A 24,303-nucleotide genomic window follows, 5' to 3' on the forward strand; every position below is an offset into this window, starting at 1 on the left:
GAGGATTTGCATCACATTGAATTTTTCTTTTAACTTTGAAGGAGATGAATTTGTGTAAATAATTCTCAGTGAAAACACAGAAATGCTGGAGAAACTCAGTCGGTCTCACAGTTTCAGGCATTTTACTCCTACCTTGAAGAGGGAGATATTATACAGTAGTGGATGACCAATAGGTTTTATGAAGTGTCATAACTGATCAAGGACAGATCAAGCAGTGGAGAGATATAGGAAGGAAATTAAGGAGAAAAGCCTTGACAACTGAAGACTTGGCTGGTTGTGCGCTTGAGTTTTTGATTAATGGCATTTTCCACAGTGATAGTGGTGGGGAGAGGGGCACTTGGCATTTTTGGTGCTGATGCATATCAGAGGGAGTTACTGTACATGATGGAAATGGTTACTACTTGGTACTTACATGGACAACCTATTGCTTGGAAGTCCTTGCGTGCCTGGATGATGACATTCAGGTGCAGTGAAGGTTGTCTTCCGAGGAGTTACGAGAGGAACAGATGGCATTGTTGATGCCATTTTGTATCGTTTTACTCATGGTTGAAAATAAAAACAAAGACTGATTAGATATTAGCCATTCTGGGATGAGCTTCCCCTGACATGTCATTTATTTTTGTGATCCAGTCTGTGTCAAAGCTGGACTGCAATAATACTGCAGGAAATGCAATTCAAGTTTTTCTGTACTTTTTTGTAATAGCCAAAGAATTGGCAAGCCAATATCCATGACTGGATCCGACATATGTAGCCATTTTTAATATCATTGAGTGAATCAGATTTTCTCATGCAGATGGGCTGGTGAGGATGATGTTAGATAGATTACTTCCTCATATTCTTTGAACACCTGCTCTGCCTTATTCAGAACCATATTATGATATTTGAGTGCTGTTGAAGTAACACTATTCCAAGCAAATGAAGAGAATTTTAGAACCTCCCAACCTGAGTCTTGTAGATGAGGACAGGCTGAGGAGTTGGGAGTTGACTCAGATGACTTGTTCAGCATCTGATATGGTTTTGTAACTGTATTATTTATGTAGGTTAAAAGTTAGGCTTCTGTTCAGTGGTGGCAGTGCTGTGAGATTTGATTTTTGCCAATGTTGCTGGTTGTCAATCAGAAATTGATAGAAATGGTTGTGTTTCACAGGTCGAAGTTGTCGAAGCCTTGCAAAGTAAATGGACATTGTGTAATAATGACCAAAAATTCCCATCCACAGTTTTATAGTGGAAGGATGATCATTGATGAAGCAACAGAAGATACTTGGGCATGAACACCTGCATGAAGCCTTTCAATAATGTTCATTGGCTTCACTTCGGTAGCGCCATGTTATTAGAGTGTTAGCGACCTGGGTTTGAATCTGACACTGTAAAGAATTTATATATTCTTCCCATGACTGCATGCATTTCCTCCGGGTTCTCCAGTTCTTCTCCACTCTCCAAAACATGCAGGGTTGTCGGTTAATTGTTTGTAATTGTACGGGACAGATTCTATCATTTTGTAAATAAGATTTAATTTAATTTCCATCAATCAGGATGGAATTTTGACTCCATGTGGATGAATGGTTTATCTTTTGACATATTTTAAGGCACACTCAATCAAATGCTTCCTTGATAAGAATATGACCTACTCTCAACTCCCCTACAAATTTACCACTTACAGTATATCCATGTTTAGGCCAAGGTTGGAGTTGTATGGTGCGAGCCAGTTCCATCGAGAGCACAGTGAGGAGGTCAATAGTGAGAGGAGACAACTTCCATTCTCAGGTTGATGATTGAGAGTAGCCCAATAGGGTGGTCATTTTAAGGATTTGGTGTGTCGTGCTTTACATTACCAGGACACATCAAGCAATTTTCGGTGACTTCACCCAACAATTAACGTTGGTTTGCAGGGTTCCAATATGCTTCAGTTTAATGATGATTACAATAGGGTAAAATGAAAATGAATCCTAGATTCATAGGTATGCAGGAGTGATTAAGACTTTAGCAAGTTTTTGAATGATGGAATTAATGGCTATTGGAATAAGTGCAGAGTAAGATGGGATTTCTGCGCTTTTGGAATCTGGAGGAAGTGGGATATGTGAAGGCAAATTCCCGAGATCCTCATCATTATCTTGTAAGATTTTAAAAGACTAAATGTAGAAAGGATTAAATGTATCGAATAGAATTAATGTTAGATATGAATGATCAATGAAAGTCACCATACCGAGATTTATAAAATCATGAGGGGCATGGATAAAATGAATGCTCACAGATTTTTTCTCAGAGGAGACAGGCATAGAACTAGAGGGTGTAGGTTTAAAATGAGAGGGGAGATATTTAAAAGGGACCTTGGGGTAAGTCCAACAGCTATTAGAGGAACCTATGGAAGAGAATATAATGATGACAATTATGTTCAGAAGACATTTGGATAGATATGAAGAGCTTAGAAGGATATGAACCAAATGCAGGCAAATGAGTGGAGAAACTTTGTAGGTCCTGCAGTGTTCTTAGGAGGCAAACATTTCTAACCGACGTTTCGGGGGCCTGAGCCCTTCATCAAGGTCACAAAAGGTCTTTTTCACTTCTCCCCTTCTGCAAACCTCCTATGGGTGCTGTGGGACCTGCTGAATTTCTCCTGCACTCTTGTGCATTATCTATAATTTCTTGTTCAGCAGCCAAACAAGACTAGCTCAGAATGCCACTTTGTTTGGGATGGAGGACCTGTTTCGTGCAGTATGACTCTAAAGGAGCAAATGTGAGCCAAAATGTACAGGGGATTTAATTCCATTAGCATTGAAAACAAAACCTGAAAGTATTCCTTCTGGGAAAAATTGAAAGGAAATGTGTTAGAGGAGAAGGAGGGGACCTATACTAACCACTCATTTTATAACAAAGGACCTCTGGGAAATAGTAATTTGCAGAGCTAGTTATTCATAGTGTGAAACAAATTTTTCAAACCATAATGGAGTTTGCTCTATGAATGTAAGCTGGAAGACAGGTTGGGATGGGCTCCTATTTTGTTTTGGGTGTCGTACAGTAGTTTTTAAAGCTTAGAAATGATTTATAAATCCGCAACATAATTTCTTTAACAGTGACAGTTGTATTTGATTGCATTTACTTTCTCCACCTAGTCATCTTCTTCTCATTCAGTTAAAATTCATGTTGGTGTTTTCAGTCTCAGACTTAAGTCATGTCCAAGGCAGATATACAGCTGGTGACTGACCCAGTGATGTTTGTAGTTTGGTTGCTAGATATTTAAATCTGTGTGGTATTTATGTGAGATTGAAGTCTTGGCAACAAATCTCTTCTGCTGAACCTCTTGATCAGCATCCTAAAGGAAAGGATTGCTTACCCAAAATTTCACACTGACAGGCATTCTGTCATACTTATGTTTTAAATGGTGAGTGATTTGTAGTAAATTCCCAATATATTCATTGGTTGCACTATAGAGAAAGACTATTTTGGCTAGTCTTTCAGAGATGGGATGAATGGTCTCATTCCATGCTGTGATTCTGTGATTTCCAAACATTGAGTTTACATCCTTCAATAAAACTTTAGCTTTTTGGATTGAGGTCTGAATTTTAACCAGGAGAATAAAAGGGGGAATGAATTTCAAATCGCACCAGGCTCTGGAGATTGCCTGCTTAATGGAATCCCCTTTGATGTCTGTGTATTTGGATAAGTGGTGAGCATGGGTTAGCGGCAGTCACCCAGAGAAATGCATTGACGTTGAGAAACAGCATTAAGTCTCGAATGTTTATCACTGTGGCCCTCTGGATCTATGGAAGATCAATCCCAGCTGCTTGTATATCAAGCTGAAATTTATCTGACGCATTCTTCGAGACTAAGGTTCTTTAAAAGTGGTAAGAAGCCAAGACGATGTTGCTGCAATGACAACTAACAGTGTTTTGTCTTTTGGGCCGAGAGAAGTTTTTTTTTGCTTTTGTGTGTCATCTTTTAAATGTAAGATAGCAAATGGTTGAAAATGTTGAGATTGATGATGAAGGAGTAGGGGAGGTGGTTGAAAGCAACATTGATGGGTTGGATGAGATGTTTAAAAGAAGGGAAAGGGGTATGAATGAGCAAAGCAAAAAGAATTGGGTTGAATGTTCTGGAGTCCATGGCAAATTGGCTGAATGCTAAAGAGTTTAACATGTCCAAATAGAATGAAATGGGGGGGGGGGGGGAGCAAACATAGAGGGTGAATGTTGGTTTCACAGAGGTAGTGGAGGTGGGGCAGGCTGAAGCAACACAGGGAATTTCACATGAAGAAGTTGAAATGCAAGCAGGCAGAGACACAGGGAACAGCAACTGCAAGGATAGCAGAGGTCTCCTGCAGGACAGGATAGGATGTGTTTTAGACAAGTTTGAATGAATATTGTCTGGGACCTTCAAAGAGAGCAGTTATGGGTGCTTGAATGCTGATGGGGAGTGTTGAAATTCTAAAAATAAGTGCTCTGGGTGGTTGTTTTAAAGTTTCCATCATACCCCATTCAGCATCAACTTGAAACTGCACACCAACATGCAAAGTCAGAATTCCTGCCTGACAATTATCACTGGCAGGATGTCTGTTTTGCATGGGTCAAGGACTTCATTTCCTGGATGTCAGCATCTCCGAGGATCTGTCCTGGAGCCTCCATTCCGACGCAATCACCAAGAATGCTCACCAGCGGATAGACTTTGTAATGAGTTTGAGGAGGTTCAACATATCATCAAAGACTCACAAAAACTTTACCGTTGAGAACATTCTGGCTGGTTGCATCACTCATGTTATTTATACTGCAACGTCAGGAAAATAGCTGGAAAAAAATTAACATAATTACTGCCCGTGTGGTCGTTCACCCTGGGTGCTTTTTTAGATTGAAAATACCTGAGTGCAGTAGAGTAGATGACCGTCAACAAATTTTTCCGGTACGATTTACACTTCAGGCTTCCTCCAAAAAGTTGCAGGGGTCCTGCAGGATAAACTGCAGTGCAGGAATGGATTCATTACATGCCTGCAGTCTAAAAAGCATAATTGTCTGGTAAGGAGGTGTCAATGCTCAGGACAAGAAAATACTCCACAGGGTTGTTAACTCGGCCTGCAACATCACGGTCACCAGTCTTTACCCCATCAAGGACATCTACAGGAGGCGGTGTCTTAAGAAAGCAGCCTCTATCCTCAAGGACCCCCATCACCCAGGCCATGCACTCTTCACTCTGTTACCATCAGGAAAAAGGTACAGGAGCCTGAAGATGAGCGCTGATTGGCACAAAGGCAGCTTCTTCCCCTCTGCCATTAGATTCCTGAATGAACAATGAACCACAGACACTGCCTTATTTTGACTTTTTCTCTTTCTTGCACTATTTATTTATTTTGTAAGGTGGTCTAAAGTGTATGTACAGTGTATGTACTGTGATGCTGCCACAAAATAACGAATTTTGTGACGTTCATGACGATAAATTCTGATTTTGATGTTCCTTCTGTGTATTTTGCTACCTGTGCTTCAGCTTTAAGGTATGTTGCAGCAACATGTAGGTCAGTGTGACCTCCTCTCATGAAGATGTGCTGAACAGTGAAATGATGATAGTAAAATATGTAAGTGAATTATTCTAACCAGGAGTGGCCTCCTTTTAAGGAGAACGGTTATTTTCTCTGAGACCTTGAAGTTATGTGCTTCTTCCTTCTCTCATTGTACCAAGCTTTGTACTTTCTCTGCTAGAAATGTCAGAGATCGGTCTCAAAACTGATCCTTACAATGGGTGTAAAAGCAACAGGGATGGTGCCTTTTTTTCATCTTTTCCTTTCTCGTAAGAAATTATTTAAAAAGTTTTAAAACTATCTGTAATCATTTCACCTCGTTCGAGCTCTTTACTTTTCCTCTTCATAAGCTTCCTTGTACCTTTGTGAGATTTAAAGGGGTCAGTTTGTCAAACTCAACTGTGCTCCTTAGTTAAGGGTGTAGAGGCTCAAAAAAGATAATGCTTAACCAAAAGTCAACTTCTAGGTAATTTCAATATGAAATTGGCTGTTCTTGTGCTTTTTACTTCATTACCAATTACAATAAACCCCCTGTTACCTGGAATTCAAGCAGCCAGCAACCTGAAGCAACTGGCAAAAACAATGGAGGAAAATAAATAAATAACAAAATCGCATTTAAAATTGTAAAAATAAATGTTGTCTGAAAGTAACACGCAAACCTTAATTGAAGATGGGAGCAAATATTCAGCCAGTGGAGTGCCTTAGTCGTGCTTTGCTCGTAGCAGCTGTTTGAATCGAATTATGTCACCCAGGACGAAGAGCTGGATGATGCCTCTCACCATTAGGTGACTCTCTCAAAGTGTCTCCTTATCCCTGCTTAATAAGAGTCTTCATCTTTATTAGTACATTAGTAAGCTTTATCTGTAAACTTGGGGGAGGGGGAGTTAATTATCTATAATGTTATTATTTCTTTCGGATGGCTCCATGGAGGGGGAGGAACCTGCAGATACAGAGTCGGTTAAATGTTTTCAAAGAAATTGACTGAAAATAAAGTAAAATGCTTTAAGGTTTATATATTCATGGAAGTGAAGTTTGTTCAGCGTCAGTACAGTGTAGTATTTTTGTCTTTCAAACTGTTTATTCTTTATGCAGGTGTAATTGATGGGCATTATAAGAGTGAGTCTCAAGCGACCAGAAAACTCGCTTATCCGGCATCTACTAATCTTATTAGGTGCCAGACACTAGGGGTTTTATTGTATTTTATTAGCACATTGATATCATTATACGAATGTTAACAAGTTTTTCATCTACACTAAAACTATGATATACCGTATGTCTGTGTATACACACATTAAATATTAAATATTCTCTAATAGAATTTCCTAAAATGTCCTTGTGCAACTATAGGAGAAAAAAGTAGAGAGCAAGGTAAATATGAGAGAGAGGTAATTCAAGATTCCAGATGGCCTTACATGTAATAATTGGCCTTTCACATTCTTCTTTTCTTTTCTTCTTTGGCTTGGCTTCGCGGACGAAGATTTATGAAGGGGTAAAGTCCACGTCAGCTGCAGGCTCGTTTGTGGCTGACAAGTCTGATGCGGGACAGGCAGACATGGTTGCAGCGGTTGCAAGGGAAAATTGGTTGGTTGGGGTTGGGTGTTGGGTTTTTCCTCCTTTGTCTTTTGTCAGTGAGGTGGGCTCTGCGGTCTTCTTCAAAGGAGGTTGCTGCTGCCGAACTCTGAGGCACCCAGATGCACGGTTTGAGGCAAGATCAGCCCACTGGCGGTGGTCAATGTGGCAGGCACCAAGAGCTTTCTTTAGGCAGACCTTGTATCTCTTCTTTGGTGCACCTCTGTCTCGGTGGCCAGTTGAGAGCTTGCCATATAACAGGATCTTGGGAAGGCGATGGTCCTCCATTCTGGAGACGTGATCTACCCAGCGCAGTTTGATCTTCAGCAGCGTGGATTCGATGCTATCGGCCTCTGCCATCTCGAGTACTTCGATGTTGGAGATGAAGTCGCTCTGATGAATGTTGAGGATGGAGTGGAGACAACGCTGGTGGAAGCGTTCTAGGAGCCGTAGGTGATGCCAGTAAAGGACCCATGATTCGGAGCCGAACAGGAGTGTGGGTATGACAACGGCTCTGTATACACTAATCTTTGTGAGGTTTTTCAGTTGGTTGTTTTTCCAGACTCTTTTGTGTAGTCTTCCAAAGTCTGTTGTCTATCTCATTGTCGATCTTTGCATCCGATGAAATGGTGCAGCCGAGATAGGTAAACTGGTTGACCGTTTTGAGTTTTGTGTGACCGATGGAGATGTGGGGGGGCTGGTAGTCATGGTGGGGTGCTGGCTGATGGAGGACCTCAGTTTTCTTCAGGCTGACTTCCAGGCCAAACATTTTGGCAGTTTCCGCAAAACAGGACGTCAAGCGCTGAAGAGCTGGCTCTGAATGGGCAACTAAAGCGGCATCGTCTGCAAAGAGTAGTTCACGGACAAGTTGCTCGTGTCTTGGTATGAGCTTGCAGGCGCCTCAGATTGAAGAGACTGCCATCCGTGCGGTACTGGATGTAAACAGCATCTTCATAGTTGAGGTCTTTCATGGCTTGTTTCAGCATCATGCTGAAGAAGATTGAAAAGAGGGTTGGTGCAAGAATGCAGCCTTGCTTCACTCCATTGTTAATGGAGAAGAGTTCAGAGAGCTCATTGCTATATCTGACCCGACCTTGTTAGTTTTCGTGCAGTTGGATAACCATGTTGAGGAACTTTGGGGGGCATCCGAGGCGCTCTAGTATTTGCCAAAGCCCTTTCCTACTCACGGTGTCAAGTGCTTTGGTGAGGTCAACAAAGGTGCCTCGGATGCCCCCCAAAGTTCCTCCCTCGGATGCCCCTTTCACATTAAAATTTATCAAAATGTATCAGAGTTTTATTGTTAGCATCCAATGTGGGATGAGGGAGCTGGGTGCAGAGAAGGAAGCTTTTGGATTTCTATCCTTCCATCAAGCTCTCATTGAAGTGTACTTGTATCTTTTGGATGGAGAAATCGTCTTGAATGTAATGTGATAGATACTTACATGCAGTGAGATGTGTGCTAGTGGCCCAATAATATTTGTTACCACAGCTTACAAATAAAGATTACTTACTTCTCCAATAAGTGGTGCCTGTGCAGTTACCTGGTATTTTGTAACAGCAAGACTCGGTCATATCAGGAAATGAAATGTTAAAGACCCTCTTAAGAGGAAAAACAAAGACGGAAAAGAAAAAAATAGTTCATGCACCCAACAATATTTGACTAAGATGTTTATCACTGTTGTGTTAGTTTAATTCCCAGATATAGCAATGTCATTGTTGCATTATATTTGTTCATAGTGCCCTGATGGGATCTTTATTTATGTGCCTTTGCAGAAGGAATGAATTGCATGAATAAAAATCATGGATGTGCTCACATCTGCCGAGAAACTCCCAAAGGTGGAGTTGCCTGTGAATGCAGACCAGGATTTGAACTCACAAAGAATCAACGGGACTGCAAATGTAAGTCTCAATCATTTCCTTAGTACTTTAATTTGTGCCTCATCATCATGGGTTAAAGCTGCCATCATGTGAAAAGTTACACAACAACTCTGTGTGGTATGACTTTTATCTCTGTACATCTACCGTAGGGAAGACAGAGAATTATCTCTTTGTCAAATGCCCCTCACAGGGATGAGGCCCCAGTGAGAAATGAATTCACAACCCATGGTTTTCAAGTCCAGTGCTCTAACCATTGAGTTACAAAATATTGAAGGCTTTATGATTTACAATTTGCCTTGCATGTGGGATTAAAATACACTTCCAACAGGCTATTTGGTAGACATTTACAATATTAAGGTCCCAAATTTGAACTTACCCTTGAGAGTTGAATTGGAAGATTGAATCTGGATGCAATAAGGAGCTGAGAGCAGTGATTTTAGAACTGACAGCGCTATTGGACCAGGGTGGTGATAAAGATGAAAAATAATCCACTAGGATTTACATTCATTTTATTCCAGCAGATCTTGCTGTACTCAAAATTCATGTGTCCACTGATAAAGATCACTGTTTTGATTCTTTTGGAGATTGCATTGCCTGCTGACATTCTGTAAGATTCCTCAGTGAACTTGTGATCCATGCAACACCAGAGGGGAAGAATTTTCTATTGGAGTTAATAATATTATTTTAGGAAAGATAAGCATCTGATTGATTGGGCTGGTTTGTGGAAAAGGCTCTGGTATCTAGTTGATGCAGGGGAAAAAAAATGGGAACTCTAACAAAGTAAATTATTTTGGGTATAGACCTCTTCTTAAATAATGGTTACAGAGATGCTATACATTTTTTTTTAATTAATGTCATCTTGTAGATATTTGCAAAGATAATATCTGCCCCCTGTGGCCAATCTGTACTTTGCAAATAACCAACAGCCTTAATTAATAGCAGTCATTGGAGATGCAGAAGAAGGGAAGCAGAGAAGTGTTTTTCTAATATGTCCTTTGATCCTATCGTCTAGTATTAGTATATTCATACTTGCAAAACAAAGCAAGATGATCCAGGGTTTCACCCGACAGGAGTCATCTGTCTCAGAAATAACAAATTACACCCTTGGCCCCACTGTGAAACTCAGAAACAAAATTCTCATCCCATACTGAGACAGAAAAGAGATGGAAGAGAAGGGTAAGGTCAGAGAAGACTCAAAAGCAGATTGAGAAGTTTTGAGATGCTTTGGCCTTGTAGAAGTAAACTATAGTTTGAAGCTTTCTTCTCTCAAATCAGTGGTAAATTTAACACATCATCATTTATAGCTCTTGAATGGAAGGAATATGCCATTCTCCCATGAGTCAAGCTTTTGCCAATATCTTTTCCTCTGCAGTTCTGATACAAGTCCAGTTTCTCCATCTCAATGTCTCAAATGAAAGGCAAAACTCTTCCAACAGCCCTCGTACAGCAGGCTTGCAAAATTAACACGATTCCTTCTCTTCCTTGCTTTATCTCAACTTCTCCAATGGCTGGAGGTGCAACTTTGCACCAAACTCCCAGCAAGATCTTAGCCTCAAACCAATTCAAGGAAAAATAAAAGTCGTCAAACCTTTTACTCCATTTGAGCATTAAGATCAGTTGTGATTATGCCTGGAAGAATGAAGCATCTTGTCAAGGTCTAACTAACTAAAATATTTGCTGAAACTTACCAAGAAGCCCAATGGTGGGGCGATACAATGACACATGGTGGTGATGATGCAGGCTTTGGTCCTTAAAGTATCTGGTTAATTTGAGGAACAGCAGCAGGAGGGAGAACCTTGTTGACCCTGATGGTCTGGGGGAACTTGTATGGTTCAGGCAGAGAGGGTGCATCATGAGGCAAAGTTGAAATTTATTACGATATTATGATTTTGGTGAAGAAATGTTGATCTAACAGAATCTGTGTGGATAATATATGATGCAGAATGGAGTTCCTCTCAAGGAGAACAGCGTTCCAAGAAAATGTCTTAAATTACTTGGATTGTTTTTCTTTTACTTGTTTGAAAATGGGCTCCAGATTATATCACATTTTTTTCTAACAAGTAGCATTTTTAAAACAAAATAAACTAACAAAAGAAACATTCCCGAGATAGTTTGCAGCTGTGGTTAGATAAGGATCTCAAAATATATTCTTTGACACATTTGTGAGGCTGGGGGTCAGTTACTATTACCCTCCAGCACTTATCGAGACACTGGTGTTTTTTTCTCTCTGCAGTGACGTGTAACTATGGAAATGGAGGGTGCCAACACACGTGTGATGACACTGATCAAGGCCCAAAATGTGGATGCCATCTGAAATTTGCATTGCACTCAGATGGGAGAACATGTGTTGGTGAGTGGCTGGTTCGCACAGAGACGGTGCAAGCAACTTTGTGAAGCAGGGCCTTGGAGTTGAGCCGTCTGTTGTAATTGCTCAACCAACTAGATTGGATTTACAATTTCATACACCATTTCCACACATAAATGGAAGCAGAGATGGTGGGTGAAGCTTGCCAGAAATGTGGTGGCGAAACTTGGCTGGATTCACTGATTTCAGGAGACTTTGTGGATAGAAGTGGGAGGAAGGATCAAAAAAGGGTGATGGGACAAAGATTTTGTTTTTCTTGGAAAATAATGATCTGATTTCTTTCCAAAAGGATAGTCGGGCAATGACCCTCCATGATTTAGACGTACATACATACAATCATACTCTACATACATACAACACAGTAACAAGCCCTTCCGGCCCATGATCCCCAATTAACCCCCATACATTTTAAAAGGTGGGAAGGAACAGAAACACCATAGGAAACCAATGCAGACACAGGGGGAATGTACATAATCCTTACAGACTGCACTAGATTCAAACTCGGGTCGCTCTCACTGTAATAGTTGTGATGTGCTGTTCATTTTTGCAAAACATGAAAAGAAAATGTTGACTAAAGAAGCAAATTGTGCAGGAGATCTCTTGGATTGGTGAGTGCAATCTCATATATCTTCTGTTGCTCTGTTCTTTCTCCTTGTGTCAATAGATTGGAATTTTGGATATTTGGAGTAAATGTCAACGAATCACTCATCGTCTTTTAATTTCCTAAACGAGGAAATAAATCTCAGCAAGATGGTCTGTCTGATCAGTGACCCTATTGCATAATTATGGGCGAGTTTTGGAAGTATGTTTATATTGCTCACAATATTATAAGGAGGAATCTCTTGGAAATGCTAATCCTAATTTAGCATGTCTGTTCCACAAAGAGCATCAAGGAAGTCCCCAGATCACAGCAAGGCTCCCTTCCTGAGAACAGTTTGGAACTCAAACTGCTAGTCAATCAGAATGGGGGGAGGGGGGGGAACTACAGTGTGGAGGAAGGTCCCGGTGACAGCTGAGTGAGTTAGCACGGGATGAGGGAGTGCAACTGCCATCGCTGACTTGGTGAGTCTGCTCAGTTCCGAGCTCTGCTCGGCCTGACCCAGCCCTCAATTGGTGGTGATGGGTGGGCAGAGGAGGCATGCAAAAAAATGCCTCGCTCCCACCCAGGCCTGCAGCAGCCACCAGTCTCCCAAACTCTCTCTTGTGTGAACAGGATGTCCAATAAATTCACAACCCGGACAGGACCTGAATCTATTTGAGAGGCTGACTCTCCAGATCGACTCAATAAATTGTCAATGGCTTTGATCTCCATTAACTTTGGGCCTAGATCCCTGCATATATCTAGTTAGTGTCTTCTAACATTTAACCATACCCATTGTAGGAAAACATATTCGTGCTGGTCAGCATGGAAGGGACTGGGAAACTTGAACAAAGAATCCAGAAGTTCTTTTGGCCCAGGGGTTGGGCCTGAAATGGCAGGTGCTCAGAAATTGGGGCTTTAGGATATTGGCGGCTAATCCAGTGATTGCTTCTCCCAGAGACCTTCTGGGAGAAGGAAGCTTGAAAGCTGGGGAGTGGGGGCCAGAGGCCAGGAAGCTTGAGGAATGTAAGTACATTTAAAAAAGAAAGGAAAGGGAGCCCATGTAGATTGAGCTCTTGATGTTGGACTGGGATCTATTTCAGGAGGATGCCTTTACAAAGTGCTATTACTGGGTCAAGGGCATTCCAGGAATGTCCCAATGAAAATTGTTCCTTAGAACAACATAACTTAAATTCTCCAACATGCATAATTACATTAACTCCACTGGAACATGCAAAGGTTATGTAGAAATGGCATGGATTCATGTCAGAGAAAATTGAAATGGAAATTAGAGAAAGATACTGGTGAAATGGGGAACTCATGCCCCTGGGCAAGAAAAAGGCTGATTACTTAAAATTGCAGATACTCAAATCTGGAAGGGTATGATGTACATGGCCTTCCTGGTGTGTTAAATCAGGGAGAACTAAAAAAAAACAAAAATGTTTTTGTATCTCAATGCACATTTGCACCACATCTCAATATTAGTTACCATATACATTAGTGAATTAATCAAAACCATGTAATAGTCAACTACCTTTTTTTTTAACCGCAAAATCACATGCTTTCATATGACCCGTGTAAAAGTTGACGCCCCCCCATTTTTGGCCCTAACCGCCCACCCATCCGAGCTCCCGTCACCCTGGCCACCCACCCATCTGAGCTCCTGACGTCGTGACTGCCCATCCATCCGACGCCCTGACCACCTGCCCGTTAGAGCTCCTGATGCCCCTTTGCGGATTCTTGCCCCAGCTCCCAATGCCCCTACCGTGGATCCTCGCCCCAGCCGCTCGCCCACCAGAGCTCCCAGTGGCCAGACCACAGACTCTCTCCTAGGCCTCAGCCGAGCTCCCAACGCCTCGCACGCAGACTTGCTAACCGGTCCTGGCCATCCAAGCTCCAATGATCAATGCAGGTACTTAACGCAGCCAAATGTATGATCTGTGTAAGAATGGACACCTCCCCCCCACCCCCAATTTGACCTGAAAAATTGGTCCAAAAATTCAACAATTGCACAAGTATATATGGTAGATTTTAAACAAATCATCAAATTGGAAACAGCATGTTTGTGTTTGAAAAGAATTAGCACGTCTTGCATTAGATCGTTTCTATTGAATTCTCTGATGGTTGCATATTTCATAGTTAGCTGTGTTTGTGTTGGCAGCTGCCACACAAGTGAAAGTTATTCCCGGCTTTTTGATTGTATTCCCATAGCCTGTAGGATGGAGACGAGCCAACAGAAAACATTAAGTGCATGTCATGGATGATAGGATAAAGAGTATTTGAGTCAATGCTGCTCCACTTCATTCTGATGAGCTGTATTATGTAGCGTGTTGGCAAGCAGTTCAAAAAGGTCAATCGTTGAGGCTTCATTGGCATGAGTTCTGGGCAAACCTCATCCGGTGAAGGATCTGCCATGTGACCTCCACATAATTACTCCACTGTACATAAATGTTATTATTTGTTTCCCCAACTATAGAACATTAAACATTACAACACAATACAGGTCCTTCAGCCTTCGAGGTTGTGCCAACCTATTCTTACCAAAAAAAACTAAACCTTCCCTACCACATAACCGTCTATTTTTCTTTCATCCATGTGCCTGTCTAAGGGTCTCTTCAATGCTCCTAATGTTGCAGCCTCCACCACCACACCTGGCAATGCATTCCAGGCTCCTACAACTCTCTGTGTTTAAAAAAATACGTACCCCTGATGTCTGCCCTATACTTTCCTCCCTTCACTTTGTACAGAATTACAGATGTCCTCTAGTGTTTGCAAATCTCACCCTAGAGCGCTATCTTACCTCTGCCTCTCAGAATCTCATGCATCTCTGTTACGTCACTTATCAACAGCAACACCACCAGCCCCCTCCCCCCTCTCATCTCTCTCACCTTCCTCGGACTAGAAAGCATGCATCTGTGGCAAGAAAAGGATGTGTCATTGTTTGTTCCCACTGTTAATATTAATAACTATGGGTTGCAACTGGAGAAAGTTTGGATAAATTGGGATCAAATGTGGTTAACATCTTGAAAGACATTTTCCGACACTTTTGCTCCAACAATGTCAATTCAGAGGTGGAACAGTGAGTTTACAGGTGTTATCAAGGTTGGATTAGGTTCCCAGGAATTGAAGCGAGACAAAAATTGATTCATTGATAAATTATAGCTCTCCTTCAGAACCACAAGGGGCAGGAGGTCTTCATCATAGCTCACCAGGATTACCTGCAACCCTCACTGTCTTTGGTATCCCCCCCTCCTATCCTTCACCGAGGTTGGATCAACCCATCCCCTTCTCAGCCCCTTTCAACTCAGCTGCCTTATCTGCTCATGGCCTGTTGCATTTTCTAGAGCAGCCATTCTCAACAGAGTTCCTACGCTCCCCCACCCCCCCCCCACCCCTCACCTTCCCACCCTGCGGAGGCCACAGGATATTTAAGTAAAAGCCTCGCTTTCTTTTCACCTCACGTAACATAAATATTTTTAATGTTTTTTTTTTAAATGTGTCAGTAGGAGGGAAGTTTGGAGAAAGCTAAAACTTGAATGTTTCACAGAGAAGAGGGCCCCATAAACTTTGAGCAGAGACAAGGGGGACCATATCTGAAAAAAGGTTGAGAATGGCTGGTTTAGAGTAATCATTCACTAACAAGATGGGTTGAAAAAGAAATAAAATTAAAGCCACAACACCAGAGTGTGCGGGGAGACAAGGCACCCTCTTTCCAAACACTCAGCTTTCCCCTCTCCCAACTCCCCTTGCTTATGAACAGATCAGGCCTTACTTCACCAGTGCAACATGATTTAGAGATTGAACGGAGGTCATGCAGAATGGAGCAAGTGCAGCAAGAGAGAGGAGAGAGAGAGAGTGAGAGGCTTCTCAGTGGCACCTCACACTAAAAGCATTCAGGGAGCACTTCTGTAATTTGAATTTTAGCATGAAGGATGTACCTCGATAAGGGCAGCCTCACCAAAATTCAACCATGGCTACAACCTTGGATCAAAGCATAGACTGCATTGTTGCTGACTGTGACAATGTACTCTGGCTTCTTCCAAACTGGAGCAACCAGTACTTCTGTACATAGGATGATGGAGGGGGGGGGGGGGGTGCGAATGTGTAGAACAAGCAGCCAGAGGAAGCTATAGAGTCAGATACAACCATTTGGGCAAGTACATTGATAGGAATGGCTTAGAAGGATTTGGGCCAAATGCAAGCAAATAGGACTGGCTTGGGTAGAAACTTTGGTTAGCATGAACAAGGTGGGCTGATAGGCCTGTTTCCATGTTGTAAAACTCTATTAGTCTAATTATCTCTCAAGGTCATCATCATGGCTATCTCGTTGTCGAGGATGATAGTCTTCATTCCTATGGGCTCTCGTGGCTTAAGATCCCAATCTTAAAGAGTGGTCCTTCGAACGAAGACGCCTGTGCGTGTATTTGTTTAACAAGTACTTAATGTTACACTCCGAGGAGCACACGATATTTCACAAATCATCCAACTAGTTCCAATGGCATGAAAACCATGACGATTGGATCTGATGGATTTGTTGCAGCCTTCAAAGCCGTTGAGTTTGAAGTAACTTCATTCCCCTGTTCCACCACTGAGGTCTTTGTCAGGGACGTCACCCTTGACCTTACCGCCATAGGTGGCCCTACCAGGAGCACAGCTCCAGACAGCATCACTCTTAGGATCGCAAGACCATATAAGGTTCTCCACCATGACAAGTGACAATCCACGGAGAAGCTCTCAAGGTAACATCCACTGCTGAGTAAGTGAGGCTTCAGAGGTTCTTGAGGCGCACAGACTACTTACATTTCATTCTCTTATGAGGAGTGAGGAGGCATTGACTGAAAATGCTCCTGAGGTTCTATCTGCATTTAATCAGGATCTCACTACCTCAGCAACCAACTGACGCCAGAAGGGTATCATGCAGGACCATGCCACTGTATCCAGGGTGCATTCATGTGGCCTTCGATAGTCCAAAGTGCCCATGGCATTTGCATCCGCTTTGCAAGCCAGGGGTTTATTCTGATCTCAGGGGTGACAAGACTGATGATTCTTCGACACACCCCATGTTATGCAGTCAGCATGCCTGTAGTGAGAAGTATCTTAGAACAATGGTGTGGTCAAACAACACTTCCATTGCCCTGACCGCCTTAAAGGTGACTTTAGAAAAGAAGGGACTAAGGACGCAGATGCTCACTGCCTCCTGTGTAACATCCTGAGCACAAAAGCAGAATTCCTCACAGCAGCTTTCTTTTCAACACAGAAAATTATGGAAAAGACTAGGTTAAGGCATCCTTGAGAATCCCTTTCTGCCTGGAAGGTGGGGTCTAAGATAAAGGTTTAGGTATGATGATACCACCATCAACAATTTATTCAAGATTCCTTTGTTGTCATGTAACAAAACAGGTGTAATCTTGCACAGAATTTGCTTTAGTCTACCAAAAGGCAGATAGGTTTGCCATCAGCGGAAATTGCCTGGTGCCCCTTACAGTCAGGGAAAGAGAACCAAAAGAAGAGTCCCTCCACATTCACCGATTGTCTGTGGATTTGCCTCCAGTGCTCCCATAGCCTTTGCAACCACACAGACTCCAGTCCAAAGCATCGGCAACCCAAGCTCCAGATCCAAACTTGCGACACAATCAGGAAGCCTTCAGTGCCCTCTGCACCCTCTCGCATCCCGGTTCCGATAACTTGTACCTCTTCAGCCAATCTTGAGTTAGTGTCCAGTCCTTTAACTGCAGTCGTCAGCACCCCACAGCCTTCGTCGGTTCCTCGCCTCAAGTCGCCAACAGCCTGCTGTCTATGTATTCTTCAGCCTCAAAGGCTTTCACTGGTCTGTCACGTGAGTCATCTCCTCTGCTTCAAATGGGTGGGGGGGAAAGGTTGTTTTCCTGTTTTCTTGTGCCCTGCACAGCCCTTTGCTTCCTCTGAGTCTGCAATTCCTTGAGGCTGAACATAGGTGCCAATATCTTGAGACCAGATCCCACAGTCACAAGATTTTAAAATAAACCATCGGCCAATGGAGGTGGCATAGTTGCTCGCCACTGCTTCAGAGACAGGTATCATCAACTTCTCAATGAGGACGGGCATGCAGGTGTACCTGACCCACGACCGTTCTCAAATCACTCTCTTCATTCTCTCCTTGTAACTGGAATACTGCATCCCAGGGAAAATCCTAGCGAATCCCCTCTGTACCCTTTTCTGTGTAATCATGCCCAACAGTGAGGTGGCCAGAACTGCATGTAATATTCCAGCAGTCACCCAACCCGCGTTGTATAAAGTTATAGAGCCACGGAGGGTGGGGGGGAATCACAGTCAAATAGCTGGCTCCATGCAAGATGCGAATGTACATCTCAGGCTTGCAGCTTTTCTATGTGTGTGGTAGGGTGGAAGAGATGAACATTCGGAAGGTCCTGATTTAGAGAGGGAATAATTGGGACTGCACAGTGTCCAAGGCTAGTGATACTTGTATACCTTTTGCTGACCTTGCTCACTTGGGAAAAGTCAGGTCCTCAGAGCTATATTCCTGGTATTGACCTCCTGGACTATCTGCTCCCAGTGTTTTCCAAGCATATGCTTGAAGGTCCTCCTAACGACTGAAGGGCCTCCTAACTGCTGAAGAGCCAGACATCATTGCTTCTGTACATCCCTTCTACTGAAGTCTCCAGGGCATCATCAATATAGAATCAACATCGTCCCTTGCACACAGGTCAACCTTGATGGTACAAAGTGTGTCAACATCTGTTGCAGTTGCAATCGACCTTCTGTTTGGGTTCCTGTCTACATTTTTTCATACCTTGATGATGGGCACAAGCCCAAACTGATGCTTATTTATCTTTATCTTTGTTATATAAAGTACACTATATGTCCAGCTGAGTTTCTCCAGCATTGGTTTTACTCCATGTAGTGCAGATTACCTTTAACTGGCCCTGTAACACCCACAATATTTTCCTTCACGCTGGAACATCTACCATGGGTGGGCACTGAAGTCATAAGAAGCAAAATGCACAAAGTTTTACTTCCACTTCCCTGACCAGGGCATCAAGTGCTATCCAATTTAATTTTTCACTGAAGACTTAGACAAAGAGGTGGACTCTAAGGATTCTCTTAAAGGCAATGTGGGCAAAGATGAGGCAGAGTTGATCAGGGAAGGAATTGAAAGAGAAACTCATGAAGAAAATCTCCTTCCAAAATATTTAGCTTATAAAAAATAAATTTGCTTTTAGTGCTAAATAAATTGACCTCTCAAGCATGATGTGAACGTTTATTTTCTGACTTAACAAAGAATGATCAACCAGAATTGTAATCAATGAATGAAGGCTATTGAACTTCTCTGAGCTAAACTCTATCTCAGTTTTCCATGCAACAGTGTGTCCATCCATCAGTCTGCTTGGTAATTCCTCTCTCTCATTAAACAAATATATTTTTAATACTTTCTATACATGAAACTATCTTTTTACACACTGTTCACTGCAAGCCACTGTTGTTTGGGATCAAATTTTCACTTGGCACTCATTGATCTTTGAACGGCTCTCTTATAGCCATCAGGTTTTAAATTTAAATTTAGATGTACAGCATGGCAACAGGCCCTTTCAACCCATGAACCCGTGCTGCCAAATTACACCCAATTGACCTCCAACCCACCCCCCCCCCCCAGTACGTTTTGAAGGGTGGGAGGAAACCAGAGCATCCTGAGGAAACCCACACAGACGTGGGGAGATATGTACAAACTCCTTACAGACAGCACCGGATTCGAACCCTGATCACTGGTGCAGTAACGGTCTTGTGATAACCACTACGCTACAGATATGATCAACATGAAGTTATCAGCTCTACTTCCCTTCTGGACTTAGACGAGAAGGATGGATCCACTGCATGTAACATTTAATTGAAAGAGCAGTGTAATGTGCTGTATAAACATGTGGTTTTTTAAAAATGGTAATTCCACCTGTTTATAGACCTACGGATTTAATATGGAAAAGCTGTTCCATATTTAACTGATTTGTCAAGAGATGCAGAAAGGACCTGTTTAAGTTCGGTGTCATGTGATGTTTATGTAAGACATGTGGAGCTGATCAATTGACTTGTTGAGCTGATCATATGACTCCAAGTTATTACTTGCATTTTGCCGCAGGCAGATTTTCAGGAAGCTCAACACATTGCAAATCATTTTTATTCGGGGTAATCTGTGCAGTGTTCTGTTCTGCAGAGTTATTATACTTTTGATTTTTACCTCAGGAAACCCATACTCTCATCTCAAATTCTAATGGTATTCAGCCTTAGGGCTACGATTCTTCCTTGAAATTAACCAGCTTCTGCCTGGATATTGGGGAAGAGAAGTGGACCTGGAGTGACTTAAAGCAGCTAGCAACAAGTGTTACGGTCAAAAGTGCAGCACAGGGGCACAGCAAGTAGAGCAGTTATCAGCACCGGAATCCCAGATTCAGTCCTGAATTCTGGTGCATTTGAATATTCTCCCTGTGACTTTCAGGCACTTTGATTTCACTCAGAACTCAAGTGAGGAACTGAATGGTGACAGCAGAGCTGCCACAAACTTTATCAAAACAGTTGTCGACGAGTGTCTCCCCATGAAATCATTCACAGTTTTCCCCAACCAGAAGCCCTGGATAGAACAATGAAATCCAGAACTTGCTGAGAGCTAGATCACGGGCATTTATGTCTGGTGATCTGGAACACAACACAAGGAGGAGGTACAACCTACAGAAAACCATCTCCCAGGCAAAGTAGAGATTTCAGACCAGAATGAAAACAATAAAGGAAACCTGTCAACTGAATGACCAAAACCTGCAACACAACCAAATTCTGAGCTGTAGGAGACACCGAAGCTTCACTCCCAGATGAACTTGATGCTTTCTACCCCCGATTTGACCACCAGAACAAGAAAAGGCCACTGCGCACTCTCATGTCCCCTGATAATCCTCTACTGTCTGTATCCGAGGATGATGTGCAGGCTGCCTTCAGGAAATTGAATATGAAGAAAGCATGCAGTCTGGACGAGGTTCCCAACTGAGTACTGAAAACCTGTGTAACCAATTTGCCAATGTATTCACAGATATCTTCAACATCTCACTCCAACAAGGCATGCTCCTACCTGGTTCAAACAGGTCTCATTCGTACCTGTGCTTAAGAGGAGCGTGGTAACCTGTCTAAATGACTACTGACCAGTTGCACTCACGTCTGCAGCGATGAAGTGGTGTTGAAGCAGATCAACTACTATCTGAGTGGTGACAAGGATTCATTCCAATTTGCCTTCCACAGCAACAGGACTATGGCAGATGACACTTCACTGGGTCTACACAAAACTCTGTTTAACACCTGGACACCAAAGGGTCATAGATCAGGATGCTCTTTATCAACTTCAATTCAGCATTGAACACCATCATCCCCCTCAAAGCTAATCAGCAAACTCCAAGACCTGGACCTCAGTACTCCACTTTGTAATTGGATTCTGGATTTCCTCACCTCCAGATCCGGGATTGGTAACAGCGCCTCCTCCACAATCTCCATCAGTACTGGAGCACCACATGGCTACAATCTTAGACTCCTGTTCTACTCACTTTATACCTATGACTGTGTGACTCGGTACAACAATAACACCATCTACAAATTTGCTGACGATATCATGGTAGTGGTTTGTTTAGAAGATATAGGACGGAGATTTAAAATTTGGCTGAATGGTGTACTAACAACAACTTCGCACTCAATGTCAGCAAGAACTAAGGAGAAGATTGTGGACTTCAGGAGGGGAAAACCAGAGATATACAATCCAGTGATCATTGGGGAATCCGAGGTGGAGAGGGTGAGCAAATTTAAATTCTTGTGAATCTCTATTTCCAAGGACCTTTCCTGGACCCAACAGGCAAATGTCATTGTGAGACAGGCACGTCAGCACCTTTACTTTCTCAGGAGTTTTGGTGGTTTGGTATGACATTCAAAATCTTGGGAAACCTCTGCAGGTGTGTTGTTGAAAGTGTGCTAACCAGGGACACCAATACCTCTGAATGGGGAGCCCTGCAAAAGTAGTGGACGCAGCTCAGTACCTCATAAGCAAATCTCTTCCCACCATCAAGAAAATCACATGGAGCACTGCCGTCAGAGAGCAGCACCAATCATGAAGGGTCCACACCACCCAGGACATGTGTAAAACACAAAGGTCTGCAGACACTGTGGTTGAAGTAAAAACACAATGCTGGAAAAACTCAGCAGGTCAAACAGTTCACTTTATACAAAGGTAAAGGTTCCATTATTGTCATGTAATACGACATTTAGAATGTAACATTCATGATGTTCTTTGACTTTTGTCTACCGTAAGACAGACAGAGAGTCGCCACTTTGTCCAACAACCTTCACATAAATCTATAGCACCTAGTGTTCCTAGGCGGTCTCCCCTCCAAGTACTGAGCCTGCTTAGCTTCCAAGGTAGGACAATCTCAGGTGTATTTCAGGCTATTAGGCTTCTAGCAAAGATAAAGAAACATAACCAACATTTTGAATTTGAGCCTTTCATCAAAGTACCCAGGACATGCTCTGTTCTCGCTGCTGCCATCAAGAAAGAGGTATAGGTGCCACAAAATGCATATTACCAGGTTCAGGAATAGTTGCTACCCCTCCACCATCAGATTCCTCATTTAAGGACTCTTACTTTGTACATTATTTATTATTGAATATTTATTTTCTGCATTGCACAGTTAGTTTGTTTATATTTCTTTATTTGTTTACATTTTTCTCTTTTGTATACATATCTTTTCTTCCGTACGTTTTTTTTGCAGTAAAAGGAAGTAGAAATTCTCTCTGGCCCTCTGGAAAAAGAATCTTAGAATTGTATGTGATGTCATGTGTGTATTTTGACAATAAATCTGAACTTTGAACTTCTTCCTGGCTGCTCCAATTTCCTCCCATGTCCTAGAAATATGTGGGCGATTGCCTCCAGTGTGGAGATAAGTCTTAGAATCTGGAGGTTGATGAGGATGTTCGGAGATTAAAATTGGATTGGTGCAAAATGAGTGCTTATTGTTCAGCATGAACCCTGTGGACTGCAGGGCTTGTTTCCCTCTGGAATGATGGTGTTGCTCTGTCATTTTCCACTGAGCAAGCAATAATGTTTTGTAGGGGATATGACCAAGAAATGGAAGTCTCTTTCAAGAGGGCAATTTTGGAGCAAAGCTGTTCTTTTTAAATCATTCATCAAACAATTGCTCATGCTGAAAATCAAAAATATTAACGGATAATATTGGAGATGCTTAATAGATTTGGCAACATCTGTGGACAGAGAAGATAAGTTAATAAGTAAAAAACCAAGTGAGGTTTTAAGTTTCAGAGAAGGGAGAAGGTCAGAGGGGGAAATGGGATGTCTGTGTTAGCATGAAGACCAAGGAAATCTAGGTGGTGCAGTGCAGTTTGGTGCCATCTAGTGGATGGTCAAAGCTTGTTAATCAATGCCGATTTGTCAGGAGTAGGGATAAATAGAGGAAGATGAATGCCAGCAGAAGAGAGCAAAACAGAGAACACAGCTATTGGTGGACATCTGAAATAAAAGAGATAATTGGAAATGAGTAGCAGATTGGGTAGCACCTGTGAAGAGAGAGCAACTGAGTTAATATTTCAGGATAAGGATTGGGCAGAAACTGACACAAGCGGGAAATGTAGGGTATAGCCAATATTGGATTCAACCCCAAGTTCTAAGGGCTGCAACATGAAATCAATGAATAGAAGATGAGAAGAGTTGACCTGTTGAGCATTTACTGCATTTTTCCTCCAACGTTAACACATAATTGGTTTGAAGCATCATTTGGCCTTTTGATACTAAGGCCACTCAAAAATAAAATGAAATCATCTGTTTTTGATTCCGACTTGAAGAATGGTGACTTCACAAAGATTCAAGAGTTGTGTTGCTGTGAAAGGCAGTGAAAAGCAGCAGTTTCAGTCAGGTTTAGGGTGGCGAGAAAATACTTTGCAATTGATATGAACCCAAACTTCCTGTCCATCGCGCTGAGGGCTCTCCTTTCTGTCACAGAGCTGATGTCAGCAAAACAAAACAGCAATGGATAGGACCAGGTCCTTCAGCCCAACAGGTAAACAAGAGAATGTGCCGATGTACATCTGAGTACAGAACATAAAAGTACTGGAGAAACTCAGCAGGTCATGCAGCATCCATGGGAAGTAAAAGGCAGTCGACATTTTAACCTGTAGAATTTCTTCAGCACGTTTGTATCCTGCCTCATCTAACCTTGTCTGCACCGACTTCGATGCCCATCTAACTAATCCCACCTGTCTGAACATGGTCACTGGTCCTCCGTCACCCTCTGTATCCCACTCAGCTCCAAGCTGACAGACGTTTCAGTTCAGTTGTTACGCTCAGGTCAGACGATACTTGAGGTGACATTGATTTGATCTGAA

At 42.4% G+C, this 24,303-nt stretch overlaps 1 protein-coding gene and 1 long non-coding RNA gene across 4 annotated transcripts in view; one reads left to right on the forward strand and one right to left on the reverse strand.

Moving 5' to 3' along the window:
- Positions 1-24,303, forward strand: part of LOC138765004 (signal peptide, CUB and EGF-like domain-containing protein 3) — a 263,706-nt gene that overhangs the window by 152,260 nt on the left and 87,143 nt on the right. For all 3 annotated transcript variants that reach the window (XM_069941598.1, XM_069941597.1, XM_069941599.1), the window contains 2 exons: positions 8,843-8,968; positions 11,181-11,297. In XM_069941598.1, coding sequence (XP_069797699.1) covers positions 8,843-8,968; positions 11,181-11,297 — 243 coding nt within the window. The remainder of the gene's footprint in view (positions 1-8,842; positions 8,969-11,180; positions 11,298-24,303) is intronic.
- The window catches only part of LOC138765005 (uncharacterized), a 133,182-nt gene that overhangs the window by 13,087 nt on the left and 95,792 nt on the right, over positions 1-24,303 (reverse strand). The gene's annotated exons all lie outside the window — the stretch shown is intronic.

The sequence above is a fragment of the Narcine bancroftii genome, chromosome 5 (assembly GCF_036971445.1).
Source record: "Narcine bancroftii isolate sNarBan1 chromosome 5, sNarBan1.hap1, whole genome shotgun sequence".
In the NCBI taxonomy this organism is placed as follows: domain Eukaryota; kingdom Metazoa; phylum Chordata; class Chondrichthyes; order Torpediniformes; family Narcinidae; genus Narcine; species Narcine bancroftii.